The 10,393-nt window shown below is 33.7% G+C and overlaps 2 protein-coding genes across 4 annotated transcripts; both read left to right on the forward strand.

Annotated features, from left to right (window-relative positions):
• The first annotated feature begins 382 nt into the window (after positions 1–382).
• LOC114181569 (E3 ubiquitin-protein ligase SINAT2-like) lies at positions 383–4,601 on the forward strand. Of its 3 annotated transcripts, none has more exons than XM_028068222.2 (4): positions 383–519; positions 1,993–2,288; positions 3,212–3,598; positions 4,043–4,601. In XM_028068222.2, the coding sequence occupies exons 2-4, from the start codon at positions 2,067–2,069 to the stop codon at positions 4,361–4,363; spliced, it is 930 nt and encodes a 309-aa protein (XP_027924023.1). In that variant the 5' UTR covers positions 383–519; positions 1,993–2,066; the 3' UTR covers positions 4,364–4,601. The 3 variants fall into 3 exon arrangements, with proteins under 3 accessions (XP_027924023.1, XP_027923889.1, XP_027923956.1); XM_028068088.2 differs by having other exon boundaries at positions 431–589; XM_028068155.2 differs by lacking the exon at positions 383–519 and adding an exon at positions 576–738.
• Positions 4,602–6,191: 1,590 nt separating this feature from the next.
• Positions 6,192–8,966, forward strand: LOC114195602 (Protein kinase superfamily protein). Its single transcript, XM_028086128.2, has 8 exons — positions 6,192–6,467; positions 6,843–7,007; positions 7,110–7,357; positions 7,438–7,564; positions 7,656–7,929; positions 8,122–8,254; positions 8,337–8,423; positions 8,613–8,966. The coding sequence occupies exons 2-8, from the start codon at positions 6,914–6,916 to the stop codon at positions 8,736–8,738; spliced, it is 1,089 nt and encodes a 362-aa protein (XP_027941929.1). The 5' UTR covers positions 6,192–6,467; positions 6,843–6,913; the 3' UTR covers positions 8,739–8,966.
• Positions 8,967–10,393: the final 1,427 nt, after the last annotated feature.

The raw sequence follows: 10,393 nt of genomic DNA on the forward strand, positions 1-10,393 counted from the left end.
CTTTTTTCTATCTGTTTATATTATTTTCTTTTATACAATTACAATTATTATTTATTTAAAATGTGAATGTTGATGCAAACAAATTCAAAGAGACGTTGAGAATGACACAGAAAACAAAATAAAAGAATAGGAGAAGGTGAGATTAAAATAGAATATTAAAGGTTTTTTTTTTTCTTACCTTTTCAGTTAGAGGAAAATGGCATGTTGGAGAGAAAATGGTAGATAAAATTTCGACAAGAAAAGAAGAAAAAAAAAAAAAGGTTTTGCTTTTAAACGTCGCGTGCGGGAAGGGTCACTGGACCACCTTGTTGTCTTGGCAACGTATCGTTAGGAGCGAGACCAGACAACAGAGACGAAGACCCCAAAATATTTTTTTATTCTCAAAATTCAAACCCAAATAAAAAAACAAATTAATAATAATACAAAAATTAATAATAATAATAATTCAGGGGAGGAAGAAACAGAACACAATACAAGGAAGTTCTGCGATTTCGAAGCAGAAGAAGGACAAGAACAAACGTTAGTATTTTTCGCCATTCATTTGCATACCAACAAGACACGCTTTTTTGTTCAATCTCCATAGCAGGGGGTAATCTCCGTAACTCCCGGAGCTCGTTCCGATCGCTACTTTCATTTGCATTCTGCTTTCAAAAAATTTTATTTATTTTTTCTCTTATTCGCCCCAATTGCTTTGTTTCCCACACACGCACGCAGTCGAGGCTCGGAATTCTCAACTGGGTATTTGTTTTTTCATGTGTTTGTTAGTGAGTTTTTTAGATTTTCTCATCTTGTGGTTGTTTTTGAATGTATGTGTTCAGATTTGTATGCATTTGGCTGTCATGTGCTTGATTTTTGTTGCTCTGTGATTCCATGTATGAGATTGGTTCTTGCATATATTAAATTGTTTAACCGATGTTGTTTGGGATTTTTTGTTTTTGATTTTTGATTGGTTGTATTGAGTAGGAAAAGAAAGTACTTTGGCGAAGCCAGCCATGCTACTTATGCTGGTTAATGAAGTTCTGGGTTCTTCTGTTGCGTCTGTCATTTCTTCTGGCTAGCTTTTATCTGTTTAATGGATAATTTAACTAAGGGAAGAGGTAAGGGATGGAGAATAGTGATCAAATGGTTCAGTTTTTGTGTAAAAGTTAAGGCACAGGAACTGCTAGATGTCATTAAGCAACACAGTTTGTTTGTTCTAATGTCATTGCATTAGAAAACAAAGAACTAGGACGGGTCAATTTTAGTGAATAGGAACGTGCTTGAAAAATTATTTGGGTTTGGATTTTCCCAATGAGCCTCCCGTGGCCTGGCGGGACACGAAGAAGTTATTTTTTACATATATGAGTTTTGGTTTGTCTGTTATTTGTTCTATTCACCCTTCTCAACTTCAAGCATTTCGGAAATTTGAACATTGATTTAACAATTTCACATTAGTTTAGCAGTTGGAGTGATATATTGTTTGGTAACAAATGTATGTTATACTTGTCTTCCTATAATCTTGTAATGACATAGCATATTGACTGATAGATTTTTGCTTGATATTTGGAAAAGAAAGTTACTATTCTGCTGCAGTTCTTTAATGACTACGAATAATTTTTGTCATATCTGAAAGGCTTTGTGGTTATTTCTTGTTGTAAAAATTGTCATTTAGTAAGTAATTTATCCATGTTATCATCTATTGACAGTGAAGGCCCGGTTTACTGAGTTTGCATTTTGGTTAACTATGTAACATTTCAGACATATCTTTATTATTTGCATGATGTTTTCCAGAAGTACTCAAGCACTTAAATTAGCAGTTAATCTAGTTACTGTTGCATGTGTGTATAGCTTACCTGAAACTTTCATACTTCTGTCTGAAAAATGACATTTTAATTAGTCTTGTATGTTTCTTTTTCCCCCTCCCTACTACTTTGGATCACAAAATATCAAATTTGACTATTGTGGAATCTACTATGTAAGTTCTTATGCAATGATCATTTGAATGTATAACAGATGTAGCATTTCATAAAAGTAAGAGCTTTGGTTTCTCGTCATCTGGAAAGAAATACTGTAGATCTGGGTTAGCAATGGCTCCTGGGAGCAGTGTTTTCAAAGAAGTTCTTGAATCTCATCTGATGTCTTCAGACTATGAAACAGGCAAGGCTAAATCTGAGGCCAAGAGTAACAATACATCTACAAAATCTAGTGTTGGGTTGAATGGAAAGAACGGAGTTAGTTCAAATAATGGGGTGTACGAATTACTTGGATGCTCTGTTTGCAAGAACTTAATGTATCCTCCAATTCACCAGGTACAGTGCTTGCAATTTCTTACTTTTGGGGTCTATGTTGGTGTGCGTGGAAAACTTCTGTGTGTAATTCATGGTGCATTAATGAAATAGATATAGACACACAAATCGTGGCATTGTGATTTTTATCGCCATAGTCCTTATAAGATGGCTGTATTGTATGTGAAGATAATATCACTTCCGCAACCTTGTTTTTCGTTGACAAAGTGGGATAAGTTTAGTCATTGATCTTGATGCAGTGATCAGGATGAACAGATTTAAATGATCATAGCTGTCTGTTCAATTTTTCTTTAGTAATGTGAGTTTCACGATAATTTTCTATCCAAATCTGCTCCCCATCTGTTGTCTTTAACTCTCTCATTGACATCAGTGAATATTTTGGAGTGTACAGAAGTAGCTATACAAATATTAAGTTTATAACCACTTTCTTTTTTTAATTTAGTTCAGATTCCCTTCCCATCCTGCAAAAGAAAGGTTGGGAATGAGAGTGCTGATTCTGCCTATGTCTATGGATATATATGGTTGAATTGCTTATGCTAAGAAGATAGTTTTGAAAACATGACTCAGGTGTTGCTAGTTTAGTGCGTTTTTGGAATTCCTTCAGTTGAACTGAATGCCAATCCACCTCCTCTTCCTTCTGTGTAAAGTGCTCTGGGAATTGGGATTTTTTGTTCATGTTTTCAACATATTTCCAACACACCCTTATTGTTGTTGTTGTTGGACCTTTTCACTGAAGGCTATATCCATCTAATCCTCATGTACTGTTCTGCCTATTCTACAGAGAAGACGGTTGGATGAGGGTCAATAAAACATGCTGAAAGTCTGAAACTTTTTAGTCATTATTCTCACTTCTCATGTTTACTATGAATATGTCCTGTCTTGGATTTTTCTTTTAATCTCTAATATTTTGAACATGTTTGTTTCAGTGTCCAAATGGCCATACATTATGTTGCCACTGTAAAGTTGAAGTCCACAACATCTGTCCATCTTGCCATCATGAGCTTGGAAATATAAGGTGTTTGGCTTTGGAGAAAGTGGCAGAATCATTGGAACTTCCTTGCAGATATCAGAATCTAGGTTGTCATGATATATTCCCTTACTATACTAAGCTCAAGCACGAGCAAAATTGTGGATTTCGTCCATACAATTGCCCTTATGCTGGATCTGAGTGCTCAGTGATGGGTGACATTCCAACTCTTGTTGCCCATCTCAAGGATGATCACAAGGTTGACATGCATGATGGATGCACCTTCAATCACCGATATGTCAAAGCAAATCCTCATGAAGTTGAGAATGCCACATGGATGCTAACTGTAAGTTATGTAATGAATTGTAGTAGCTGGAATGTTGGATGATTTGATGTACTATTTTTCATGGACTGGCATTTCTTACATCATGTTAGTTTTGTCATATCCCCTAATGTATTTAATTTCATGTGTGCACATGGCCATGCACGTTTGTTTAAAAAAACTCTACTTGAATATTTTTAATTCTGTGCAAGTAATGTTTATAATCATCTTGGGTCACATGACATACACGTAGACACAGTCTTTTGACTTTTCATGAATAATTTGAAATATGGAATTGTTTTCCTCTTTGATCTGCTTTTTAACATTTCTTTAAGTCTAAAGTTGATATACGGATCCACCTTTGGTTTTCTGAATGCATGTTGTCATGATGTTAATTTCTAGCACATGCCTAATATAAAGAACCCCACTTGACATGTGAGAAGTTTTTCTTTTTTCTTTCTTTTGCAGGTTTTTAATAGTTTCGGAAGGCATTTCTGCTTGCACTTTGAGGCATTTCAGCTTGGCTCAGCTCCAGTGTATATGGCTTTTTTGCGATTTATGGGTGATGACTATGAAGCAAAGAAATTCAGCTACAGCTTAGAAGTTGGTGCAAATGGGCGCAAACTTATTTGGCAAGGGATTCCAAGGAGCATTCGTGACAGTCATAGAAAAGTTCGAGATAGTCAAGATGGACTTATAATTCAGAGGAACCTGGCTCTTTATTTTTCTGGTGGAGAAAGACAGGAGTTGAAGTTGAGAATCAGTGGTCGTATATGGAGAGAAGATTGAGCGATGTAAATACAATGCTCTTATAAGAGATGTAACCATTGTTTTAAGATTTTTGCTTTCTGACAATGAATGAAGCACTATGTCTGCTTATCTCTCCATAGATTCTCTTTCATCTCCTTATAGTCTGTGTCTTAGTTGTGAGGTTTACTTTCAATTTGGCCCAGCTTTCTTTCTTTCCTTTTTGGACAAAATTATGTTCTTCTGAATATTGGAAATCTAGCTTACACGGTTGAGTAAATTTTTTTAGACTTTCTTGCATTAATGCTACTAATATATATGTGTGTGTGTGTCACTTTGAATTACTAAATCAAAATGAATTAACATAAATGGTGCCTATTAAATAAAGCAAAGAAGAATTAGACCAATGCATAATGTTTTAGTTCATACAATTTTACAAACACCTTGTAAGCACGGATTTACAAAGTTTCGTAAAAAAAAGTTTCACTCCTAAGACCAAAGTTATGGTTCATTTCATTTTAGAAACACATTGTGATAGTGTAAAGGATTTGTGAAGTTTCAAAAAAAATACTTCTTTAATCTAGCACCACATTCAAACTCAAAAAAATTCATCATACCTTTACAACATCTTTATGGTTCATCTCTATCACGAGGTTTTGCTTCTCTCTTCTTTGCTCACGCTGGGTCACTCTACCAATTTCATTTGATCTTTCTTTATTATTTAATTTGACTTTTTCTTATGTGTGTTCTGTACTCAACATTTTCTCTTTGTTCAAAGTTTCTTTTTGCTCATAGGTTCTCTTTACTCATGGGTTCTTTTAGCACAAGGGAGTATATAGAATACAACAACTAATACGTTAACTCATTTCCAAACACTAATCAAATGTTGTATAAAGAAAATATAGTATACCTTAATGTCACAAAGTCAACGTCTCAATGTTTTCACTTGAAAAAAGGGCACTTATATACGAATATGCCACAGTCTTCCTTCATAGAATTTTTGTTATCAGCTCCTTCAGAGAAAAATAACAAAAAGAAGAGTAAAAGTTAGTTGAATGGAAAATTCACAGTCTGTATAGAGATGTGGAAAGTCAAGAACCTTGATAATGGAGATAGAAAAGTTTAAAGTTTCAGAATTATCGCGAAAATAGTGCCAAGAATCTTCATCCCTTGTATCCCATCACTAATTCATTTCTTCATCCCTTATCCCTACTTGTAGGTTTTCCTCTTAGCTTTTTCTCCTCCTTGACTTTTTTTGAGTTTAATCTTTAGTTAAAAAAATGTATCACCTCAATACATTACAATTCATTAAAAGTGAACTTATGGCATGAAAAATTTAAATATATTATTACACCCATTCCTTTTTATTTATTCATTTTGGAAGGTAATATATATATATATATATATATATATATATATATATATATATATATATATATATATATATATATGATGAATCATATCCAATCCAAGTGTTATCATGATAATAATCTCATACAATTGGACTTCATTGATGAGCATCACTACATTAATTTCATTTTTTTTAAAGGAACATAAAAACTTATTCCGACATCATCAAAATGTTGTTTGTAATGAGATCTTTAAAAATCCTAGGCGAACACATGTTTAGGACAACCGATAAAAGATACATTGACAGATAGGCAGTGGTAAATCCAATCATTGACACGAAAAGGAAACATAAAAAACCTCGTAATACAAGGTGTTAAGTACGTAGGAAGTTGCCAGCATATAATTTGCACGTCATGTTTCGGTGTCAGATAATAACGAAGACTTACAAATAACAATAATAACCATATAATACAGAGAGCACTAAAATAGTAGGAAACGAACGAAGGACATGCATCCATCGTGGGGGCACGTACGTGCAACACAACCCTAGCAACGTTGGCGCACACAACAATTGTTTATCTTCCAACCGACATTCCCGGCAAAAACAATAACATCCACCTTTCTTCCCGAACCAACTTTCATTACACCAAACTTACCCAACTACTCCAAAACTTTCCTCCTTCTGCATTTCCCAATCTTTCACTCTCTTTTTATTTTTCCCTTCGTAATATTCTTCTTTGTCGTCGACTCATTGCATGTGCCATCGTAGAACGTGATTCATCACAACTTTCTTGAGGTAATTAACCAGATAACGTCGTCGTTCTTCCACTTCTAGATTTTCATACACGAGGAGGGTTTAAATCTTTTACGTGTATGTGGGGTTGATTTTCTCCCGTCAGCAATTCATGATTCTGCGTTCCTTCAACAAGAAATTTATTGCTGCTTCCTTTCTTCAACGTTAAAGACAGAATTTTTGTTATTTACATTGTTCGTGGTTTGATCCTACAGGAACAAAAATCTGACCTTTTCTTTTATTGATCATGTTCATCACCTCTGTCGAAAACACGTTCTTGAGATTTTGGTAGTGGATGAACGAAAAAGTGGTTGCGATTGGATTTTATCTTGTTTCCGCATTGTCTGTGGAGAATTTGAGCGTTGAAAATGGTTTCAGGTGATTGATTGAACATCGATCGTTTCTGTGAATATGGCTTATTGAGAGGTGCAGATAGGACCAGCTGAAGTATGTTGTGCTGCGGAGGTGCAGAGGAGGAGAGCAGCGGCCCCCCTGCGAGCCAATACACTGCACCACCTAGGGGTAGCACATACGGCGGAGGAGGTGGTAACATCTTCATATTTGTAATTCTCTTTTTTATGCAATACGTTTCTTTCCTCTGCAAGGTTATGGATAATGATTTGCAGTAACCATGGGTGAATACAGGAAGTGCTAGAGGAGAGCCTAGGGGTATTGCAAAGAGTGCCCCACAGAAAGTGTTGCCGATTGAGATACCCTCTATTCCATTGGAAGAGTTAAATAGGTTAACAGATAACTTTGGTGCAAAGGCTTTCATCGGCGAAGGTTCCTACGGACGGGTTTACTATGCAAAATTGAGTGATGGAACTGATGCTGCTATTAAGAAGCTGGATAACAGTTCTTCCCCAGAACCTGACTCCGATTTCGGCACTCAGGTATGCCTTTTGATCTGAGAATGTAAACCCATTTCCTCATTCATCATATCTTCTCACACATTTCACTATTCATCTTGCAGTTATCGGTTGTTTCAAGACTGAAGCATGACAACTTTGTCGAGTTGATTGGATACTGTCTAGAGGCAGAAAACAGAATTTTGGTATACCAACATGCAGGCCTTGGTTCTTTGCATGACGTGTTACATGGTATGTTCAACACTGAGACATGTGTTTGTTCTATTAAGAAAACAGTTTCTGGTTCTTTGTCTGAACTCTAGGCTTTTGCTACTGCCATCAGGAAGGAAGGGTGTACAAGGGGCTGAACCTGGTCCAGTTCTAAATTGGAACCAAAGAGCCAAAATTGCGTTTGGTGCAGCAAAAGGACTTGAGTTTCTTCACGAAAAGGTTCAACCTTCTATTGTTCATCGCGATGTTAGATCCAGCAATGTCTTACTGTTCAATGACTATGAGGCCAAGATAGCAGATTTTAGCTTGACAAATCAGTCTTCTGATACAGCCGCTCGGCTACATTCAACAAGAGTCTTGGGAACATTTGGCTATCATGCTCCAGAGTATGCCCTCAATGAAACCTTCTTAAACATTTAGCCATAACCTTAAATGCATACTGAAACATATTTGTTTCTAGACAAGTGTGTCTTCAACTATTAGCAATAATTTCATGTTCCATTCCATCCCATCCAAACACTATCCTTTGTTGTTAGAAACAAACAATACCATGTTAAAATGATTACTTTCATCTTCAGGTATGCCATGACTGGGCAGATAACCCAGAAAAGTGATGTTTACAGTTTTGGTGTTGTGCTATTAGAACTCTTGACTGGAAGAAAACCAGTAGATCACACAATGCCGAAAGGACAACAAAGTCTTGTAACTTGGGTATGTGTTTGTTTGATAACCTTAATTGGTTTTCTTCTCCATATTACAATCATAATAATTTGTTCTTCTTTTATTGTTCCAGGCAACTCCAAGGCTGAGCGAGGACAAAGTGAAACAATGTGTTGATCCTAAGCTAAACAACGAGTATCCACCAAAGGCTATTGCCAAGGTTTATATGCAAACTTAAATTTATAAAACCACTTCTCTGAACTTCGGTATTTCTTTTCTAACTTCATATTTCTTCCGTAACCAAACAGTTAAAATAAGAATAAAGAACATTGTCATAGGTTTTGTATAGTTTTCATTATTCATGGTAATGTGTGTGTTGTGACTGAATATTAGAAGTGGATAAATGCAGTTGGCAGCAGTGGCAGCGCTTTGTGTTCAGTATGAAGCTGACTTCAGACCAAACATGACGATTGTTGTGAAAGCTCTTCAGCCACTTCTCAATGCAAAACCGCCTGGTCCTGAACCTCATGCTTGACATTGTGATCTCATTTAAGGGTTATTAGATTTTTGTGCAATTTGTAACACAGTGATGAAGTTGATTTGCTTCCATTGTCATATGATTGTATATTATGCTATGCCAAAGTTTATTTGGTTTGCTTGCTCTCGCATTTGTTTCGAAACATATATGTTTGAACACGTAATGAATGATGGAGACCAAAATTTGGCATATGATAATCAAATGTAAGAAAATGAAAATTCAGAAAAAATCAGGTGTTAGTTCAAAATATCTTTCATCTCCTTTTATGCTTGACTATTATGGATATCAAAACACTTGACAATAAATCTTATTTGTGGTAAGTTTAACTTTACATCAGTCATCCGTGCAAGTGAATTTAATCAACGAGTTTTTGTGTTTAATGAATATTAAGCTTTTAACATCAATGTTAGTTATATAATGTTTTAATATTTAAAATAAACTTTTGATAGCTTTAATAATAAACTCTCTCTATCATTACTTAAAAAGTACGTGGTAGTCTGACACCAATACTTCCATTTGACACTCATATAAATTAATATTTTATTTAAATAATAATATTTTATTTAGAAAAGTTGGTGTCAAATGGTAGTTATTTAAAAATGATGGTGTCAAAATAACTTTTTCCTTACTTAAAAACTCATATTTCTTGCTAATTTTCTTTTAAATTTTTTTTTCGTGGAAAATACTTATAAATTTGGTTGAGAAAAAAAAAATTGCAAGAAATTGCTACCAATTATTTTGTAAAATAATTTTTATAAAACACTTTTCGACGTTGGTAGAAAATATTTGTAAATTTTATAATTTTGTAAGAAATAATTACCCACGAAAGAATTATCTGTCAATTAAGATTCTTAAAAAAGAGGTAGAAAAAAGTATTTTATTGCAAATATTTTTAACAAATTTACAAAAAAAAATATCATGTAATATGAGAATTTCTAGTAGTTTATATATAAATAAATAAGGATACTTCAAAATCTTATAGTAGTGTATGGAAATTTCAACATTATAATAGTAAAATTGAATGAAATTATTTAAATTGTGTTTAATGAATAATTAAATTACTTATTATGAAATTGTCACAATGCATTAATTCTTAAATTAAAATTAACACACATATATATCTTTATAATTTTTTAAAAATAAAATCATGCATGATTATGTACTTCTCAACTATTTACACTCCAAAGAATAATTATTATTTGTTATCACATAAATTTTTTTTATTAAAAATACAAAGACTTGAAAGATCAAACCAAACTCATGAAAAAATAAATAAAAATAAAGTCAACTTCCAAATAATTTAAACAACTCGAAACATGGGTAGTTGATGCTTATTATAAAAAAGGAAAATTCAAACTAATAATCAAATACATAATATAATATCATTATCTATTTTTCAATCTTAAATTAGTCAACGTACAATAATTATGAAAATATAAAACACTTTAAATTCAATATCATTACAAATCTAAAAACATCTTTGTCATCTCTAATGAACGAGGAAATCATCCAAGAAGATGAAAAGCTTCAAAACCAAAGACCATATCTTTATAGTTTAGCTGGTCTAAGATGTATCTATTAAAAACATCATTAGAGATCAAAATTGAAATATTACAAGGAAGAAAATAATGATTTACTTAATATCCACAAAA

This window comes from Vigna unguiculata, chromosome 1 (genome assembly GCF_037176805.1).
Source record: "Vigna unguiculata cultivar grain cowpea cultivar isolate G323 ecotype 2 chromosome 1, ASM3717680v1, whole genome shotgun sequence".
NCBI lineage: Eukaryota > Viridiplantae > Streptophyta > Magnoliopsida > Fabales > Fabaceae > Vigna > Vigna unguiculata.

What these genes read in the sequence shown, in the direction of transcription:
- LOC114181569 (XM_028068222.2), top strand. Translation starts at nt 2,067, where the DNA reads ATGGCTCCTGGGAGCAGTGTTTTCAAAGAAGTTCTTGAATCTCATCTG. An exon ending in TGTATCCTCCAATTCACCAG is followed by an intron (nt 2,289 to 3,211) that starts GTACAGTGCTTG and finishes TGTTTGTTTCAG; the next exon opens with TGTCCAAATGGCCATACATT. An exon ending in ATGCCACATGGATGCTAACT is followed by an intron (nt 3,599 to 4,042) that starts GTAAGTTATGTA and finishes TTTCTTTTGCAG; the next exon opens with GTTTTTAATAGTTTCGGAAG.
- LOC114195602 (XM_028086128.2), top strand. Translation starts at nt 6,914, where the DNA reads ATGTTGTGCTGCGGAGGTGCAGAGGAGGAGAGCAGCGGCCCCCCTGCG. An exon ending in TTTGGCTATCATGCTCCAGA is followed by an intron (nt 7,930 to 8,121) that starts GTATGCCCTCAA and finishes TTTCATCTTCAG; the next exon opens with GTATGCCATGACTGGGCAGA. An exon ending in CACCAAAGGCTATTGCCAAG is followed by an intron (nt 8,424 to 8,612) that starts GTTTATATGCAA and finishes GGATAAATGCAG; the next exon opens with TTGGCAGCAGTGGCAGCGCT.